Source organism: Aspergillus japonicus, assembly GCF_003184785.1.
Source record: "Aspergillus japonicus CBS 114.51 unplaced genomic scaffold BO86scaffold_12, whole genome shotgun sequence".
NCBI lineage: Eukaryota > Fungi > Ascomycota > Eurotiomycetes > Eurotiales > Aspergillaceae > Aspergillus > Aspergillus japonicus.
This window is the reverse complement of record NW_020291649.1, coordinates 405720-421251: the sequence shown is the minus strand read 5'-3', so window position 1 is coordinate 421251 and position 15532 is coordinate 405720. Positions and strand designations below refer to the sequence as shown.

Sequence of the window (15532 nt, the reverse complement as noted above, 5' to 3'; positions counted from 1 at the left end):
AGAATGTACTCTTTAATATTCTGGGGGAGGGTGGGCTTGCGATTGCACGGGACCAGGACAAACACGTCTTGTTCTCTAAGCTCCAACGGGCGGGCGACCTTCCCTGTGCGTAAGCCCACTTTTTTTTTTTTTTTTTTTTTTTTTTTTTTTTTTTTTTTTTTTTTTTTTTTCTTTTTTTTTTTTTTTTTTTTTTTTTTTCTTTTTTTTGCCTTTGCCTTTGCCTTCCTAGATTTTTCCAAATTTTGTCGATTATTTTCCCGGTTCCGTTTTTGTACTAAGTAATTTTATTTTTTTTTTGTTATTTTATTTTTTCTTTCCCTCTCTTCGCCTTTCATTTTAATTTTTCTTTACCCTTTTGAATTTAGCCTTCTTGGTTCTAGTCCTTGGCCGGGAACAGCAGCCACTAAGACTGAGCTGATCGAAAGTTCGCTGTCCCTGGTAAGGTAAGGTTTTTCCCAACTGGGTCAATCTCTCTCCAATTTCGCCTCACACTCACTCACTGTCCACGCTTAACGGCACGCATCGGTAGGAAGTTGAATGCCGACCGAGGTCATTTTGTCGAAAACTTAGCCTACCCAGTCAGTCAGTACCAATACCCAGTACTCAGTACCAGTACCAGTAGTGCCCGTCTCTTCCATTACCCTCTCTAGCCTTCTTCTTCTTCTGCACTTCCTTCCCCAGTACCATTTGCCTGTACCAGTGGGGAATCAAGTTTGCCCCTTCGAGTCTAGTCCTGGGCGATAGAAACAAAAACTCTGACCTTTTACGCCCGTCGTCTATTATCTCTCACGCACGCACTCTGTCTCTCTGTGTGTGTCTGTCTCTCTCTCTCTCTCCCCGTGACCGGCAGACCTGTGCCGAGTTTGCCTCCACCCTCCCACTGTTCCTATCGCTTCATCCCAGCTTACGTGAAGTCCGAGGGGATGTCCAGTGGGTGAGAAGTAAACTCATCTCGGGTTTACCGTCCCAATACCACCCGAACGTCTCATTATCCCGCGCTTCCCATACATTTGGCTGGGGTCATTTGGTATGCAGATGGTAATAATACTGTCGTATCGAACGGCTCTGCGGGCCAAGGTCGGCCTCGCAGGTACAGTACAGACGCGGGCGTAGTAGTAGGATGTGCTTCCCATTGGGCTGGGGTGCGTGGACAGAACAACGCACACTGCACACTCAGCACACAACAAGAAAAAGGAAATTCCGTACGGTACGGGTTGTACCGACAGGAACCACAAGCAGCGGCAGCCAGCCCTTCTTGCCGCGTGCGGGTTGTTGTTCGTTCTGTACAGTACATAGTGGTAGTAGCTGTAGTAGCACTCCGTCCGTAGTGTGGCCCTCGTTAATTTTCCCTCTCTTTCTTGTTGGCTTGTCTTGTCTTCGCTGTTCCCATCTCTACTACGGAGTACTGTCTCTGCGTATGTTTCTCGCTTTTTACTATGCGCGATTTTCTCTCTCGTCTCGTCTCGTCTCTCTCTAGTCCTCCTCAGTCCGTCACCAGTAAAGGACTAGAGGGGAAACCGCACACGTTTGATGATGGTAATAATTATCATCTCATCGAAATGCTATCTCCTAGGAGCTTACTACTTGCTGGACTACGGACGGTGTATAGTATCAACTGCAATCAGCGTTATGATTGGCATTCACCCTTGAATGCAATAATTAGACCTAATGTACATCCCTCTCTCCCTATGCTCTTTTGTGCAGGCCCATGACATCGGGACAAGAAGGGCTCCATAGTCCTGTCGTTCCCCTTGCAGCAGGGGATGAAAGTGAAGGACAGAGACATACAGAGAGTGTGTGGATGTGCTGTGAAGAGGAACAAGAAACATACAAAACAAACAACCCGAGTCAGCCAGAAAAGCTACATGAAATGCCCCGAGGGGCTTCTTACTTTACTACGTATACTCATACTACTGTAACCACGCTACAGCTGGAAATACCTCCTCTTCCTCCCTCATCCATTTCTGGATGGCCCTCGAAATACCACGGCACCATACACTGCAGTGACTGCACTCGCTCAGGGCCGTCCTACCCGATCTTGGGGGACCACGAGCTGAAGCCAAACGGGGAACGCAAGGGGGGGCGGTTCCAAGAACCCAGACGATACCAATTCCGGCCATGCAGGGCCAAAACAGCCCAAACAATTTACGGTCCGTGAGCTCTGCCTTCGATGATGATGATGCTCATCTCCCTCCCCGATGAAATTAGATTGACATCATCATGGGCAAGTTTGATGAACAATGGTCCCATACCAATGATCCCGCCTGTCTGGCACTCATTCTTCATCACCTTCTTCTTCTTCTTCTGACATCGTCGTTCGTGATGTTTCCGGGGGAGAAGAAAGGGGGGGCCCGGTCCAGGTTTGATGATGAAGGCGGAATTGAGTGTCAGGGACAACCACGATTCGAGTAATGCACACCCACCGACAACACATGGAGACGGGATTGCATCTCATGTCGACCAACCCATAACTTATCGTTATGTCATCGGGATTATTATGCCTGGCCCATCATTCGTTATCAATGGCTATTACAAGTTTGAATCACCTCGCGTTATCTTCCGACTACGCACCAGTCAGACTTGTCCCCACGCCCCCCTCTCCAGGGCTAGCTAGTCTACCTATCGAGTCCACCATCCCACAATCGGCTTTTCCGCTTCCTTCAAGAACGGAGAAGATGCGTACAGCAGCAGGTTTTCTCGTCTCGGCTCCCGTCTACGCATACTACTCTCACACCCTACCGTAGACAGTTAGAGATCCCGCACGCACGCCAACATGAGAAAGGGAAGGCGATCGGCCACCAAGCTGCCTTCCTTTCTCTCATCCAACCTAATGATTATGGCCGTGTGTGACGATTGGCGCGTCTGGCTCTCTCTCTCGACTGCATCTCTCAATTGGCATTAACCTCGAACTGCCAATCGTATCCTGCCCGCCCTGATTGAGTTTCATGCAATTCCTTCTTGGTCGTGGGGATGGGGGGGAAGGGGAACTCGGGACCCGACCCCATCGTCATCTTGACATGCTAATGGCTGAGAAGGTCGGGATACGACTCCGCCCGACCTTCTCTAATTATGAGTATGAGCACTAGTTAGAGTATCAATGTAGCTTTGTAGCTCTGAATTCAGCCATGTAGCTATTAATATGTACTTACTACTATAACCACGACCGTCGAGACACCACCGTCGTCATCATAACAGCCATCTACGATGCTCTTAATATTATGAGGTACTGGACAGTAGCAATCTAGTGGCGGAAAGATGATGCCGCCGTCGACCTCTCGATCTGACTAGTACGGAGACGAGAACCCGGATCTCTTTCCAATCCCTCAGGCAAAGAATGAGCGCAGATAGCATTAGTACTAGTCAAATCGGTAGACTACGAGATAGTGACACTAGGCCATTGTCCATTATCATGGCAATCGTCATTTTTGGTCACCCGGTGACTACATACATCATCGTTGTCGCGTGCAGTGTATACAGACTGCACCCGCACTGAACTACCGTACATTGACCTACATACAGAGTGTGTATTCTTTGGTGATTATCTGATAGACCTTATTCCAGATTACTGATCGAACACCGGCAAGCTGCCGCCCTCGGCGCAAAGGTCCACGGTGTGTTGTGTATCCCATCTGCCGGTCCGCTATTTCTCTTTTGGGACTTTTGTCCTGATCTCGTACGACGCCCACCTGGTTGACAGGTTGTCTCTCGATTGGAGTACAGAACAGAGCAGAACATGCATGCATGACCACGACTTGCCTGTTATCGTCTAGATAGTGTAGTTGATATGTGATGGATGTTGAACAGGGAGGAGCCCGGTCCAGCCAGCCAAAAACCCCCGGTCTTGGCCCAGCCCAGCAGTATACCTACCCTACCACCACCACAAAATATACACATCCTACATATAACACATCTCAGCGTGTATACACCACAAAGAAACAGTTAACAAGGTCAAATGACTGCGTCACTCAGCCGGAACGAATACTCAGAACGAGTACCTAGTAAAAAGCCAATTATTTGCCCTAGAACTGCTCCCTCTCCCAGGAAACCTGAAGAGACCGACCGCCATCAGCGACCACGGCCGTGAAGTTAAACCAACCCCAAACATTTTCCAATTGGAGCGTGCAGATGGGATTCCGTCTGATCGCCTCTTTGCCTTCCTGCATGCATGGCATACTACGGAGTACCGAGACGGCAGCAACAGCACGACGACCACGACCACGACCACCAGCATCACCACGTAGCCGCCCGCACGGGATGCTTCTCCGCCTCTCATCCCTCGCCCCTCGTCCTCGTCCTCGTCCTCCCCCAGATCGTGATGATCGAGGAAAATCCTCCAGGTTTCCAGTGTTGTTCTTTCTTATCGACCGATTTGACCAACCGACCAACCAACCGACGGCTTCTTATGATGTCTAGACCACGGGTCACCAAGAGACTCAATCCCAGTCAAGCAAGGGTGAACGGTTTTGGCCCACCGAATGAGAGCCCATTACATCCATCTAGACCGACCGCGGGGATCCCTACAAGTGAATGGTTACCGACCTACCTGCACCTGGAAGCAAGCTTCCCTCCCCCTCGCGCATAAGGCTTGTCTTAGAGTGTTGTGTTGTGTTATGGTTTGAGTACGTGCCAAGCCCCACCAGACACTCCCCTACAAGATCTATTGATCACCATCTAACCGACCGACTGAGGATAACTCACGAGATATCAAGCGGTTCAATAATCCTCTCTTGGCACAACAACCACAATAACCCATCAGGGTGATATCAATGCTTGGCGGTTTCTTCTACCGCCATGCCATGCCATCCCATTCCATCTCAAAATACTAACAAAAAAGTACAGTACAGTGCGCAGGAGTAATCGCACGGAGGGATGATCCGATCCGGTCCGGTCAATGATCAACCCTGCCCGCGGGCGCCTCACTCAAATCACTCACTCAGATAGAAACCATCTTCACTCCGTCCGTAGTCTAAGTACTCCGTGTCTCCTCCCTCGGGGATCGGTGGACGTTGGATCTCGTACATGCACCATAATCGCTCTAATCGCTCTCGAACGGAACCGCTCTACTTCTAGTGTCTACTCTTCTACGTAATTCTAACCAATTATTCCATCTACCCCCCGCGACCTAGATACAACCAACCTTGCTAAGGTACAACACCCGTACTCTAACTCGGTAAACCCAAGCCCCATCAGGGAGATGGATATATATCCCATAACTGCAGTGAGTAGTAACTCCGTACGGTTCGGTCTTCCCTCCCCGGGTGCTGCAAGCAAGCACAGCACACTACTGGATACAGAGTCTCCGACTCCGTATGACTCCAACTTAAATCCGTACTTTCAACGGGGTAACTAGGAACTAGGTACTAGTCTAGGTATCCATCACTCCCACAAACCCCGACCCCCAGACTGCCGACTCGCCCGAGAGGAGAGGAGAACATCGAACCGTGACTCCGTCCGTAACTGAGTGAAAGGCTAGAGGCAAAAGCTACAGCCTGGATGGAGATGGGAGGACCCGGACTGCGGAGGACGGCACGCATCGGAGCGCAGCAGGGATTGACCAATGACGGTGCGGATGCTAAGTCAACCTAACCCCGGTCGGGGATATTTCCATACACCTTACGAAGTAGACCTGGTAGGAGCTGCCCAGTGATAGAGTTTATACACATCATGAAACAAGACACGAATGAATACCTCTCGTCATTGATAGGATTCAGTGATTATGCAGTGCCATACTATGAGTAATAGAACACGAGGCACCTCTTTTGTATTGTATTCCGCTTCAGCCGGAAACCACAGCCGGGCGCAGTGCTGCACTCTGGGAGAAAAACAAGAAATACCCGTAAGCAGCCACAATACTACCTAGGTACGATATACTGAGTAACTCGGTCATTACTGATGATCGCTTCAAGGATCAAGTCCTCTCTCTCGTTCATCGCGGTCATCGCCAGGCGGCGGGAATTCTCCCAAATAACTAATACACACAAAACTTGTGTACACTACACGCACAGTAAGAAAAGTAAGTCTAAAGGTGAAATGAACCCCGAGTTCATCACCACAGATTTGGGGCCAGCAGCTCCGTTATGAGGCGCTGTGGACGTTCGGCCTGCAATATCATCATACCACCGGATTAAGCGGCATTCCCCGGATGTCTTGCCAACTAGACTACATAGTACCTTTGAAGTGTCATCATCATCATCATTATCGTCATCGTCATCTTCAGCGCAACCCGGGGGGGGAAAGGGGGAGGACAATGGAATCCCTTCCTCGAACAAAGAATTCCAGAACGTCTGCGTATAAGAAAAATGAAGGAAGGGGGGAAAAGGAAGGAAGGGCAAAGGTTCCTGGATCAGTCAAAAACATGGAAAGGGAATCAAATGAAGCATGCTTCCCCTCCCTCTCCCGCATACTGTTTCCGTCTCCGTTCCATAACTTTTGGTATACCAGAACTCAGCTCAGCTGCCAGTATCTGATCCTCTCATCTCATAATGAAAGTGTGACATTCAGTTCCAGCCACTCCCGCCCATACCCTCTCTATCCGTGCACGTCCCCCTTTTTCACCTTATCCTCGTCACTCCCAACCTTTGCAATCACCGACCTCATCAACCCAAAGGATGTTGCGATCACGAAGCAAGCAAAATCAAGGATTTCAGTCATTGTTTATCGTCTCATCTTACCGTTGCCCGGCGCGGTCGCATCCATTACCGGGGAAGGTTAAAGTCGGTTTTAAGAATAGATGGACGGACGGCCGGGGGGGGGGGGAGGAGGAAACAAAGGCATGTAACCAACGTCAGCCAAGACCACCCCCATCTGCTCCCCTCTCTCTCTTTGTCTCGTTCTTCCCGGCCATTTGTTTCTTGCTTGGTCGCTTTTCTCCCCCGGGGGGAAGAAGGAAGTGGCCGGAGTAGTATTCCTGGGGGAAAGAGGTGCGTGACCCGGCTGCGTTGAGGGAGTTTCATCTACCGGACCAGTTGATTAGACCCTCTTTTTGCCTCGATGTCTTAGGAAAGTCTGGAGAAAGAGGAGAGAGAGAGAGAGAGTCTGGAGCATTGGATGGGTAGGGAGGATCAGCGCCGGTCAGCTGAGATAGCATAGCTCCGAGCCAGCTACCTACCTTACCTGGAGAGTTAATCATCAATACTGTCCTGGTGGCTACAAATCTCATTATGGAGTCATTGAAAGGTGGACTGGTGGATTGAAGTGGAGAGAGGGAGCAGGACGAGGTCGAGAGCTACATTCCCCTTCTAGGTAGGAAGCTATCCGTACCTAGTAGCTAGCTTGGTAGCTCCAAATTAGCTCCAGTGAAGGTACTTACTCAAAAGGTACAAAGTACACCTGCAGTGCAGTCAGTCATGGTAGTCGCGTCTCAGTCTCACTATGACTAGACCTAGTCCCAATTCTGGTTCTCGTTCTAGTAAGTGGCCGGGCAACATCATGTCGTAGTACGTGAGTCCGAGCTGAGGGTAATTCAGGTTACCTCCATCCAGTACAGCCAGTACAGTACCCAGCTTTCCCCGATGCGAGCAGTGGAGTTTGGGGCGCGGTGTGTGCGCATTGCGTGTGTTAGAGAGGGTGTGGCATTAACAATGCTGGCCGTCGCCAGTAATGCTAGCGGTATCGACCCGATACATCGCGGTTACGGGCAACACAGAGTGTACCTGGTACCTGTTACTGGTTCCCACCTAGGAAAAGGTACCTGGGCCTAGTGCAATCTAGTGGCTGCGGTAAATTTTACCTAACCCAAAGGAAGCTCCCCACAGCTAACCGTGGAACGAGCGGTTTCGGTCGGGATGTCAGTTCGACCCTGAACCAGCGGGTGGGATGCGACGAAGGTTTTCTCTCATTGTTATTCTTTGAATCCAGCCAGCCCAGCTTGTCAATCGAATGAGATGAATTGGTTATGTCTGAGCGTTTGATACTCAATGCGTCAGACTTCATCCAGCAGCACGTGAGACATCTATATACCGGTAGTTTGGTGGTTGAAACAAGTCTCTGACAGATGTAAGGACGCTTCCATGGGTGTTCTATGCCTCCGGGGTATTTGAGCCTGAGGCTCTGAACAAAGGGACGGTCTGCGAGATCGTGGAGCAGACGACGTACTACTATGTATGTAGGCGCCAACACGTGAGGCATGAGTTTGATAATCCCACAGCAGATCAACAGACACACCGCAAGAAGTCTTCCTCTTCCATAGAGACCTACATTAGATGACTCCCACCCCAGAGATCCAGATGCATATACGGCACGGCATAGTAGTCGATCGCGCGCCTTGTCGACGCCGTTTCAGCGCGATCGCGCCGAGTGACGACGCGGTCACTCCATTAACGAGCGACATTATATCCCGCATGGAGCCATAAGTGAGGCTATTCCACGGTGACTGAGAGTGGTGCGAGAGTCCGGAGTAGGCTAAACCCAAAGTCGGAGTAAATCCTTAGCGGCCGGCTAAAGACCAGACTAACGCCCAAAGCATCGTTAGTAATGACTCTTATCTCGCTCGTTTGCCCACCGGGAGACTTCCCTCCATCCTCTGGAGACTGGAGACTGGGCATTTCTCCATCTCTCTCCATCTGAGAGAAAGGCCGGGGCCACGCCTTACTCACTCGGGCAATCCGGTCGCCACCAGAGGCACCGATAGCATGGCACAAGTGAGGGGCAGGCGGGCAGGTTGCTTTCCTGACCGCAGATTTGCCGTTCTCGACGTTTTCTAGAATCCTTCTTCTACTGGGTCCTGGGCTCTGCTAGCTGCATTCCAGTCGAATCAGCGTGGATTGTTGCCGCCCGGGTTCGGGGAGATGGGAGTCTGGTGGGTTGGTGAGGAGAAAAGACAGGGGGGATGGAGGGGGAGGAGGCAAATCCGAGGGTGAGTTGGCGAGGGTCGGAAATCGGCAGGTGGCATTATTCGTTGGAGGGGTTTGGAGACTTTGAGAGGCAACCGCCCACGACGTCATACCTTGCCCGATTGTCCGATAAGAGATCCTATCGGGTAAGAGAAATCAATCCCGGCCTCTTCCTGGCACACTGACTACAGTGCAAAGGCGAAGAAGGCTGAAGGGGAGATGAATTGGGGAAGAGGGGGGGGGCAGTTGGTCTGTGTGGGATGGCCGACCGATTGTTGTGGACTATTGATTTGATTTGGGGGGATAGTCTTGGGGGCAATTTGCCAATAATTAATGCGAGTTTGGTAGCTCTCGCCTTCTCTTCTCGGGAAATTTTCCCTTTCACTCACCCTCTGCCTCTGTTTAATTATGTTGCGTTGTCTGTGTGTGTGTGTGTGTGTGTGTGTGCGCGCGCGTGTTTGTCCGTTCACCAACCCATCTCCGAGGAAATGGAATAGTCGCGCAAATCTCCGTTCGAGACAGGGCTAGGTGTATTACACCATGCCTGATCAGGCAATTATGTATCTATTGGGTAATATGATACAGTCGATCCCACAAAATGCCCTGCATCAGTGCATATCAGTCCTGTATGGCATTGTCATCAAGTTCGGCCCTATGAACCTTCGATAATATCAAATGGAGCGCTACAAGTTGGACACAATCGCCATTGTCCAATTGCCCTCGGTAGAGCTGGGCTGCCACCAGTGCCTTGCCCTCTCACGAATACGATCGCGACCGTGGAGCGACCACGGAGAGAGGCGGCCAGCCCACAGTAGATTCACTCTTGGCTTTCTGGTACCTACAGTAGTGACTGAGGCTAGGGGACTAGCGAGTAGCGACCTTCTCAGAATCCCCATAGAACTGGGACTAAACCACACCGACCAGGAACGGGACAGGTTGTGCTCCCATCTTCACCGGCGTTAATTGGGGAACCGCCCATTAGCGCCCCCAAAATGAATGAGGATTGATGACTAGTGGTTAGTGCCCTTTTGCCCACTCCGGCACTCCGGCACTACTTCGCTTTTCGCTCAAATGATAAATCTCTCCCCACCGGGCGATCGCCCGCGCCAAGCTGTCTCATCGAGGAGGATCTGGGTGAGGGATTTTCTGTCGAGTCAAGTTGTCTGTCGTCGTCGTCGACGTTGTCGTTGTTGTTGTCGTCTGCGTCTGGCAGGCGCCGCGCTTTCACCCGAGGTTTCTCGCGCCCGCAAAGAGCCCTGGATAGCAACGAGGACAACCCAGACGTTCCCGTCTGATGGTTTGGCATGTCGCATAACACGAGCACATCTGCTCCTAATTTTTCCGCCGCGCCGCATCACAGCGTGCAGATTCTCCAAGCCTTCCTATTTGTCCAGACCCTGCACAAGGGTATTTGTGCAGCTTGCCATGAGGCAAATATGTCATCCCGATCGTTCTTCCCCGTCCTTTTGCCCCCCCCCATGGATCTCGAGCGAGAGGGTGAGACACACGAGAGGCGGGCTCACGTTCTAAAGACTCCAGTGGACTAGGACTCAGTAACTGGACTCCATAAACTGCCCCCACGGACGGGAGCTCCTACTGTTCATCGGGAGCTCCATCCCACACCCACCCACCGTGACAATAATTAACGGGCCAGCCGTCCCCAGTTTGAGCAGCAGCCAATGCCAATGTTGGAGAAACCGAGCAAAACGAGCAACGACGCTGGAGGGATTTTAACCGCAGCAGCTACTCGATCCTTAGAATAGATAGCTGCCAGACCACTAGCCTAGTCTGACAAGCTACCTGGTACCTACGCGACATCTCCCCCAGCTCCCCCATTATATCCAACCATCGAGCTCAAATGCTTTACCCTGACGGGAAATCTACGGACGGAATCCCGGAACTGCAGCAGCAGCTGCTGACGGGTATCATCCTGCTAAAAGGGAGAGATCAAGATGATGACTATTTCTGGCAGTTCAATCTGTTGCTGTTGTTGTTCTTCTCCTCCACCTCTCCGAAGTAAATGAGCAGTCGTCGGAGTACATTGCCGCCATGCGTGCGTGATTTTTTCTCTTGTCTTGTCCCTTATCCCGCCTCATTCTGCACGTCTCCAGTCTCCAGTCTCCGTTCTCCAGTCTGCAGTCTCCGCGACAAGGTGGACTGGTGTTAGTCAAGAAACAGGGGACCTGCCACGGTGGCAGCCCACCGGGACGATACTAGCAGGACGCCAATAGTCGGCTGCAGCATGCAGGCAGATGGATGAGAACGCACCAACCAACACACTTGTCTGATAAGGGTAGATGCTCTCTATCGACGGCAAGAATAATTTTCCGTGGGTGCGTATGCCTTCCTTCCTTCTTCCTCAAAGTCGCTCGGGGCGGGGAATTAAAGAGATTGGATCGGGCTTAGTCCGAGGCCGAATTCGGGGAATTATGGGCCGTGCCTGGCAGTGCGGACTACGGCTCCTCAGGTCTGTGGAGATTTCGCCTGAGATTGCAATCTTGGGGGGGGAAAGAATAGTAGAGTTGGTGCTGTGCGCCTCGCACCCGGAAAAAAAGACGCAAGACGGGCGAATGAAGCCTGACAAAGCAGCAAGCAATTGGGTTTCTTTTTCCTTTCTTGTTTTGTTTTCTTCGGCTGAACCTCGAATTGACCTTTAATTGCCAATGCGATCGTTGCGCGAGTCTCACGTCTCTGGTTCTCTGCAGTCGCAGCCGGTCGGGAATGGGTAAATCGGCAGAAGGTACAGTACATACGTAGACGGGCTTGGCTTATCGCGTGTGGTTGTTCCCAAAGCGGGAGCCGACTGGGGATTGACAATGCATGGGATTGATTAGTAGTATCGTTATTATTACCTATTGATTGATTGCGTCCGGTGGGAGGGAAATTCGCTCATCATTCGATAGTGTGAGTGTGGGTGGCAGCTCGGCGTTTTTCCCTCGGCACAATTCAGGGTCGCAGCAGCAGCAGCAGCAGCAGCAGCAGCAGTAGCAGCATCCATCGGCCAACCCGACCCTCACGGGATTCGGCACCGTCTCCCGTTCGTGGCACAGTCAGTCAGGTAAGGTAAGGAAAAGCACCCTCGGATCCCGTTCAATGAGATGTGCTCTTTCGCCCCCTCCACGTATGGTATTATTGCTCCTGCATGATGATAATGTATGGTTAACCACACACGACGTGCTTTCGCCGTCCACGAGCCATGGTTCGCCGACACTAAACTCTGCTTCGAAGGTTCGGTTGTGTTTGTGTTTTGTTTGGTTTCGAAGAATTTTCCCGAACTAGCAGGGCGGTTGCAGCGTCGGGCTTCAGCCTTCAGCATGTCTGTCATCCGTTGTTGTAAGGCTGAAGGAGGGTGCGCGATTTTGTTGACTCCGCATATCACTCGGGATCAAGGATAGGGAAGAGAGTCTCGGGCTTCAGGTTCAGGTCTATACGGAAACTCGCCATGAGCAGCATGGCGACTACCGTCAAATCAAGAATGCTTGGAATTGATAATTTCCATCAGTGCCTATACCAACTAACGACCAGCAATATACTATACTATACTATACTATACTATACTATACGATAGATACTACTGCTCAACCCGGAAGACACCGATGCCAAGGGATCTTCTGCATGGATGGGAACTGTTTCCCTCCTCCCCGCAAAATCCTAATCTGCACGGAGGAAAAGTCTCACCCAGACTTCCACACAACAAGAGTCAGGTGCAGGCTGCAGCAAGATTTTTCTGATCGAATCGGGGTTTCCTGCAACTGCAACTGCAAGTAAGCAAAGTCAAGTCAAGTCAAGTCAGTCACCGCATCAGACAGGTCTCCCCCTCGTTTCACTCGGTTTCAGCGTCCGTATCCCTGCGGTATCATATCCGGCTATATTCTACCCCCGTGCATATCGCCGCATTGGGCGGTGATGCTAGCTCCTGAGTCTGCCCTTCTCCTTTCCCCTTGAAAGTTGCATGATCCAAAAGGTAGGTTCGTCGTCTCTGAACGAAGTATACGGGAACGCTTAATCTCACACGAAAAAAAAAGGGGGGGAACGAGGAGCCTCGTCCATTCCTGGGGCAGTCGCGGGTCGATCGCTATGAGCGTATGATGTCAATCGGGCTGAGCAGATGAGGCTGTTAGAGGCTGTTCTCGTCTTCTTAGTCTGCTTTCGTCGATGATCCGCTTTGGTTTGTTTACTTCGCTTAGTGAGACACCGGACTGGAGTAAGTATATCGATCGACTGATGGCGGTTGTACTACTACGGAGCACTCGGGTAGCCGTGACAGTCAACACTCACCAGCATCATACGGTAGCTACCGTGCCTTGGCTCCGGTACTTGGTGGATGTCTTCGTACCTGGTGATCATACTATCCATGTAGATAGTATAGTATGATATCAACAAATGAGATGGATCGACCGCACATCAGGGGTACTGCGTCATTCATTTGCCAAGGCCGATGAAGGCAGCATGGCATCGCATGAGTTGCAGCTGTCTATCTGATCCTGGCTTGAGGATGTCCGCCTCGGTGAATCATCTCTCTCTTTCTCTTTTGCTCTTATCCGGCTCAAATCGATTTCACCTCGAGGTCGTACAAGCGCCTCCCTCCCTCTATCCCTCCCTTCGACTCCGGAATCACACGACTATCACCGCCCGACCAGGTGTTTCTATTCTCTCCCCAAGCCAATAGTCACGTCGCTCAGTGGCCGCCAAGCATGGCGATGTGCAGAGGAGCCCAGCAAGGCATCTCTTGGCGAGATTCCCATCCCTTCCTACGGCGCTGACCTGAATTTTGAATCAACGACAACACGGTTTTGAATCGAATGGTGTGTTCGGATAGGTCGCAAATCCCGATCTAATTGCACTCATGGACCCGGACACTAAATTTAGGGACGGACTGAATCTTGGGAATTGAGAAGAATCGATCAAGTGTCAATCGAAAGGGGGGAAATCTCTCGCCGCGCAACTTACCAATTCTGCGGTTCCGAAGTCAATCCCACTTTGGCAGAGACGACGATGATGATGATGATGATGGAAATGAGGATGACTGCCGCTCTTGGCATGAAAACACTTGTCCGTTTTTCTCAAGTCTCTGACTGTGCATGTCATGCTGATAAGAAACAAGGGGGTGGGTGAGCAGGCGAAGACTCTTGGATTTGTCATTCGCAGTGGTCGTTATCGTCTGGACGATCTATACACTTTCTTGGCACCACTGAGTTGACTATCACCGGACAGAGATACCAGCACACACGCACACACACACACACACATATACTATTGTTGCAGTAGAAACCCCATGGAGAAGAGGAGCATCAAACCCACTCCTCCTCTCCAAGTTCCCCCCGTCCAACCCCCTTTTTTCCCTCCGCACGATCACCGCCAAGACCTGCCGTGCATTCCTCCCTCGATTATTGTCTTGGCGCAGCGAAGGGGGGATGACGAACAAGAAGAAGAAGAAATGCTGGCTGCTGGCTGCGTACTCCGTACTTGCTGCGCCTTCCTCCTGGCTGTCAATCTGGCAGATTTGGGCCCTTGTGTTACCTTGGATTTGTTTTGGCCTAACCGAGTAACTGCGCTGAAGCCATAGGATTCTCCCGAGATTCCCACGGCGGGCGGTCGATCATTGTGTTGTGTCTATGCAAGAGGTTAAAGTTAGATGATTAGACTTTGCCGGCTTTGAGTATAGCAGACTCAAAAAGAAACAACGAATTCAAGGATCATTGGGTGCAAATTTATCCACTCACAACACATCTCATGATCTAAGTGACCATCGACAATCGCCATTGTAAATCACATCTCCCGAATCAACAACAATAAAAACAACAACAACCTCCCCCTTGTCCACCGTAGATATCCCCAACCTATCAGACCCCAGACCACAACACACACACATCCAACATGCATAGCCAAATCCAAGCATAAGCACTGGACGATACACCGACATTCACGCCCACCAACGAACGAATCACCCACTAACCCAACCCATCCCCTGATGCACCCATCCAACCATCCCTCACCCGCCATCATCATCACAGAAGCATACGCATACTTGCATATAGTATGACATGAACCCAACTAAGCCACCACCATCTAACCTTCCCCAAGACCAGCACCCCCTCGAATAGAGTATGTCCCAAGAAAACCCAACCAATGGCTCAAAACTTGTCGTGCATCGCTTCATGCATGCCGCATATCGGAGATCTTTCATCCAAGACGAGGGAACCACCAAACCTTATTCCTGTTTACTGGGCTTGGTATTGGACAGGGGCGGACTCCTCTCTGAAGTTTCTTTGCTGTGTAAGACTGTCCTGTACCTGAACCTTTGGTGGGAGTATAGTATCTTATCCACAGGTGCGGGTGCTGGATTGCATGGTACGGTTTGGTGGGCTAATATGCACTGTACTGTACACGCGGCGGAGGAGTTTGGGGGGTGATGAAATGCAATTCCTGATCAAAGTGGTTTCTCTTATTATCCGGCTTGAAAGGAAGGGAGAAGGGTGTTTAGTGCTATAGGTATGATTGATCTTATGAGTATCGCTATCATGGTTCGAGTTCTATATGCTCTGCTATTTTTGATGGTCATGCAGCTATAAGGCTCTATGTAGCTTGGCGGCATAGTTATGCCCCTGAGCATGTATGAATCAGCAAAAGGTCTGAGTAAGTGAACGGTCACTATATACAGTTCTATCCTCATCTCCTGCGGATGCAACCAAACCTAAAAA

At 50.8% G+C, this 15532-nt stretch overlaps 3 protein-coding genes across 3 annotated transcripts; all 3 read left to right on the top strand.

Moving 5' to 3' along the window:
- Positions 1 to 1609: 1609 nt before the first annotated feature.
- BO86DRAFT_35001 (uncharacterized protein) lies at positions 1610 to 2319 on the top strand. Its single transcript, XM_025669375.1, has one exon. It carries the CDS (start codon positions 1709 to 1711, stop codon positions 2156 to 2158), a length of 450 nt encoding a protein of 149 aa, XP_025529697.1. The 5' UTR covers positions 1610 to 1708; the 3' UTR covers positions 2159 to 2319.
- Positions 2320 to 6100: 3781 nt separating this feature from the next.
- BO86DRAFT_387646 (uncharacterized protein) lies at positions 6101 to 6771 on the top strand. Its single transcript, XM_025671643.1, has one exon. The coding sequence runs from the start codon at positions 6248 to 6250 to the stop codon at positions 6710 to 6712; it is 465 nt and encodes a 154-aa protein (XP_025529696.1). The 5' UTR covers positions 6101 to 6247; the 3' UTR covers positions 6713 to 6771.
- A 3019-nt stretch (positions 6772 to 9790) lies between these two features.
- Positions 9791 to 10677, top strand: BO86DRAFT_34958 (uncharacterized protein). Its single transcript, XM_025669358.1, has one exon. It carries the CDS (start codon positions 9903 to 9905, stop codon positions 10359 to 10361), a length of 459 nt encoding a protein of 152 aa, XP_025529695.1. The 5' UTR covers positions 9791 to 9902; the 3' UTR covers positions 10362 to 10677.
- The last annotated feature ends 4855 nt before the right edge of the window (positions 10678 to 15532 follow it).

Coding starts and splice junctions, on each gene's coding strand:
- BO86DRAFT_34958 (XM_025669358.1), top strand. CDS start 9,903: ATGATAAATCTCTCCCCACCGGGCGATCGCCCGCGCCAAGCTGTCTCA.
- BO86DRAFT_387646 (XM_025671643.1), top strand. CDS start 6,248: ATGGAATCCCTTCCTCGAACAAAGAATTCCAGAACGTCTGCGTATAAG.
- BO86DRAFT_35001 (XM_025669375.1), top strand. CDS start 1,709: ATGACATCGGGACAAGAAGGGCTCCATAGTCCTGTCGTTCCCCTTGCA.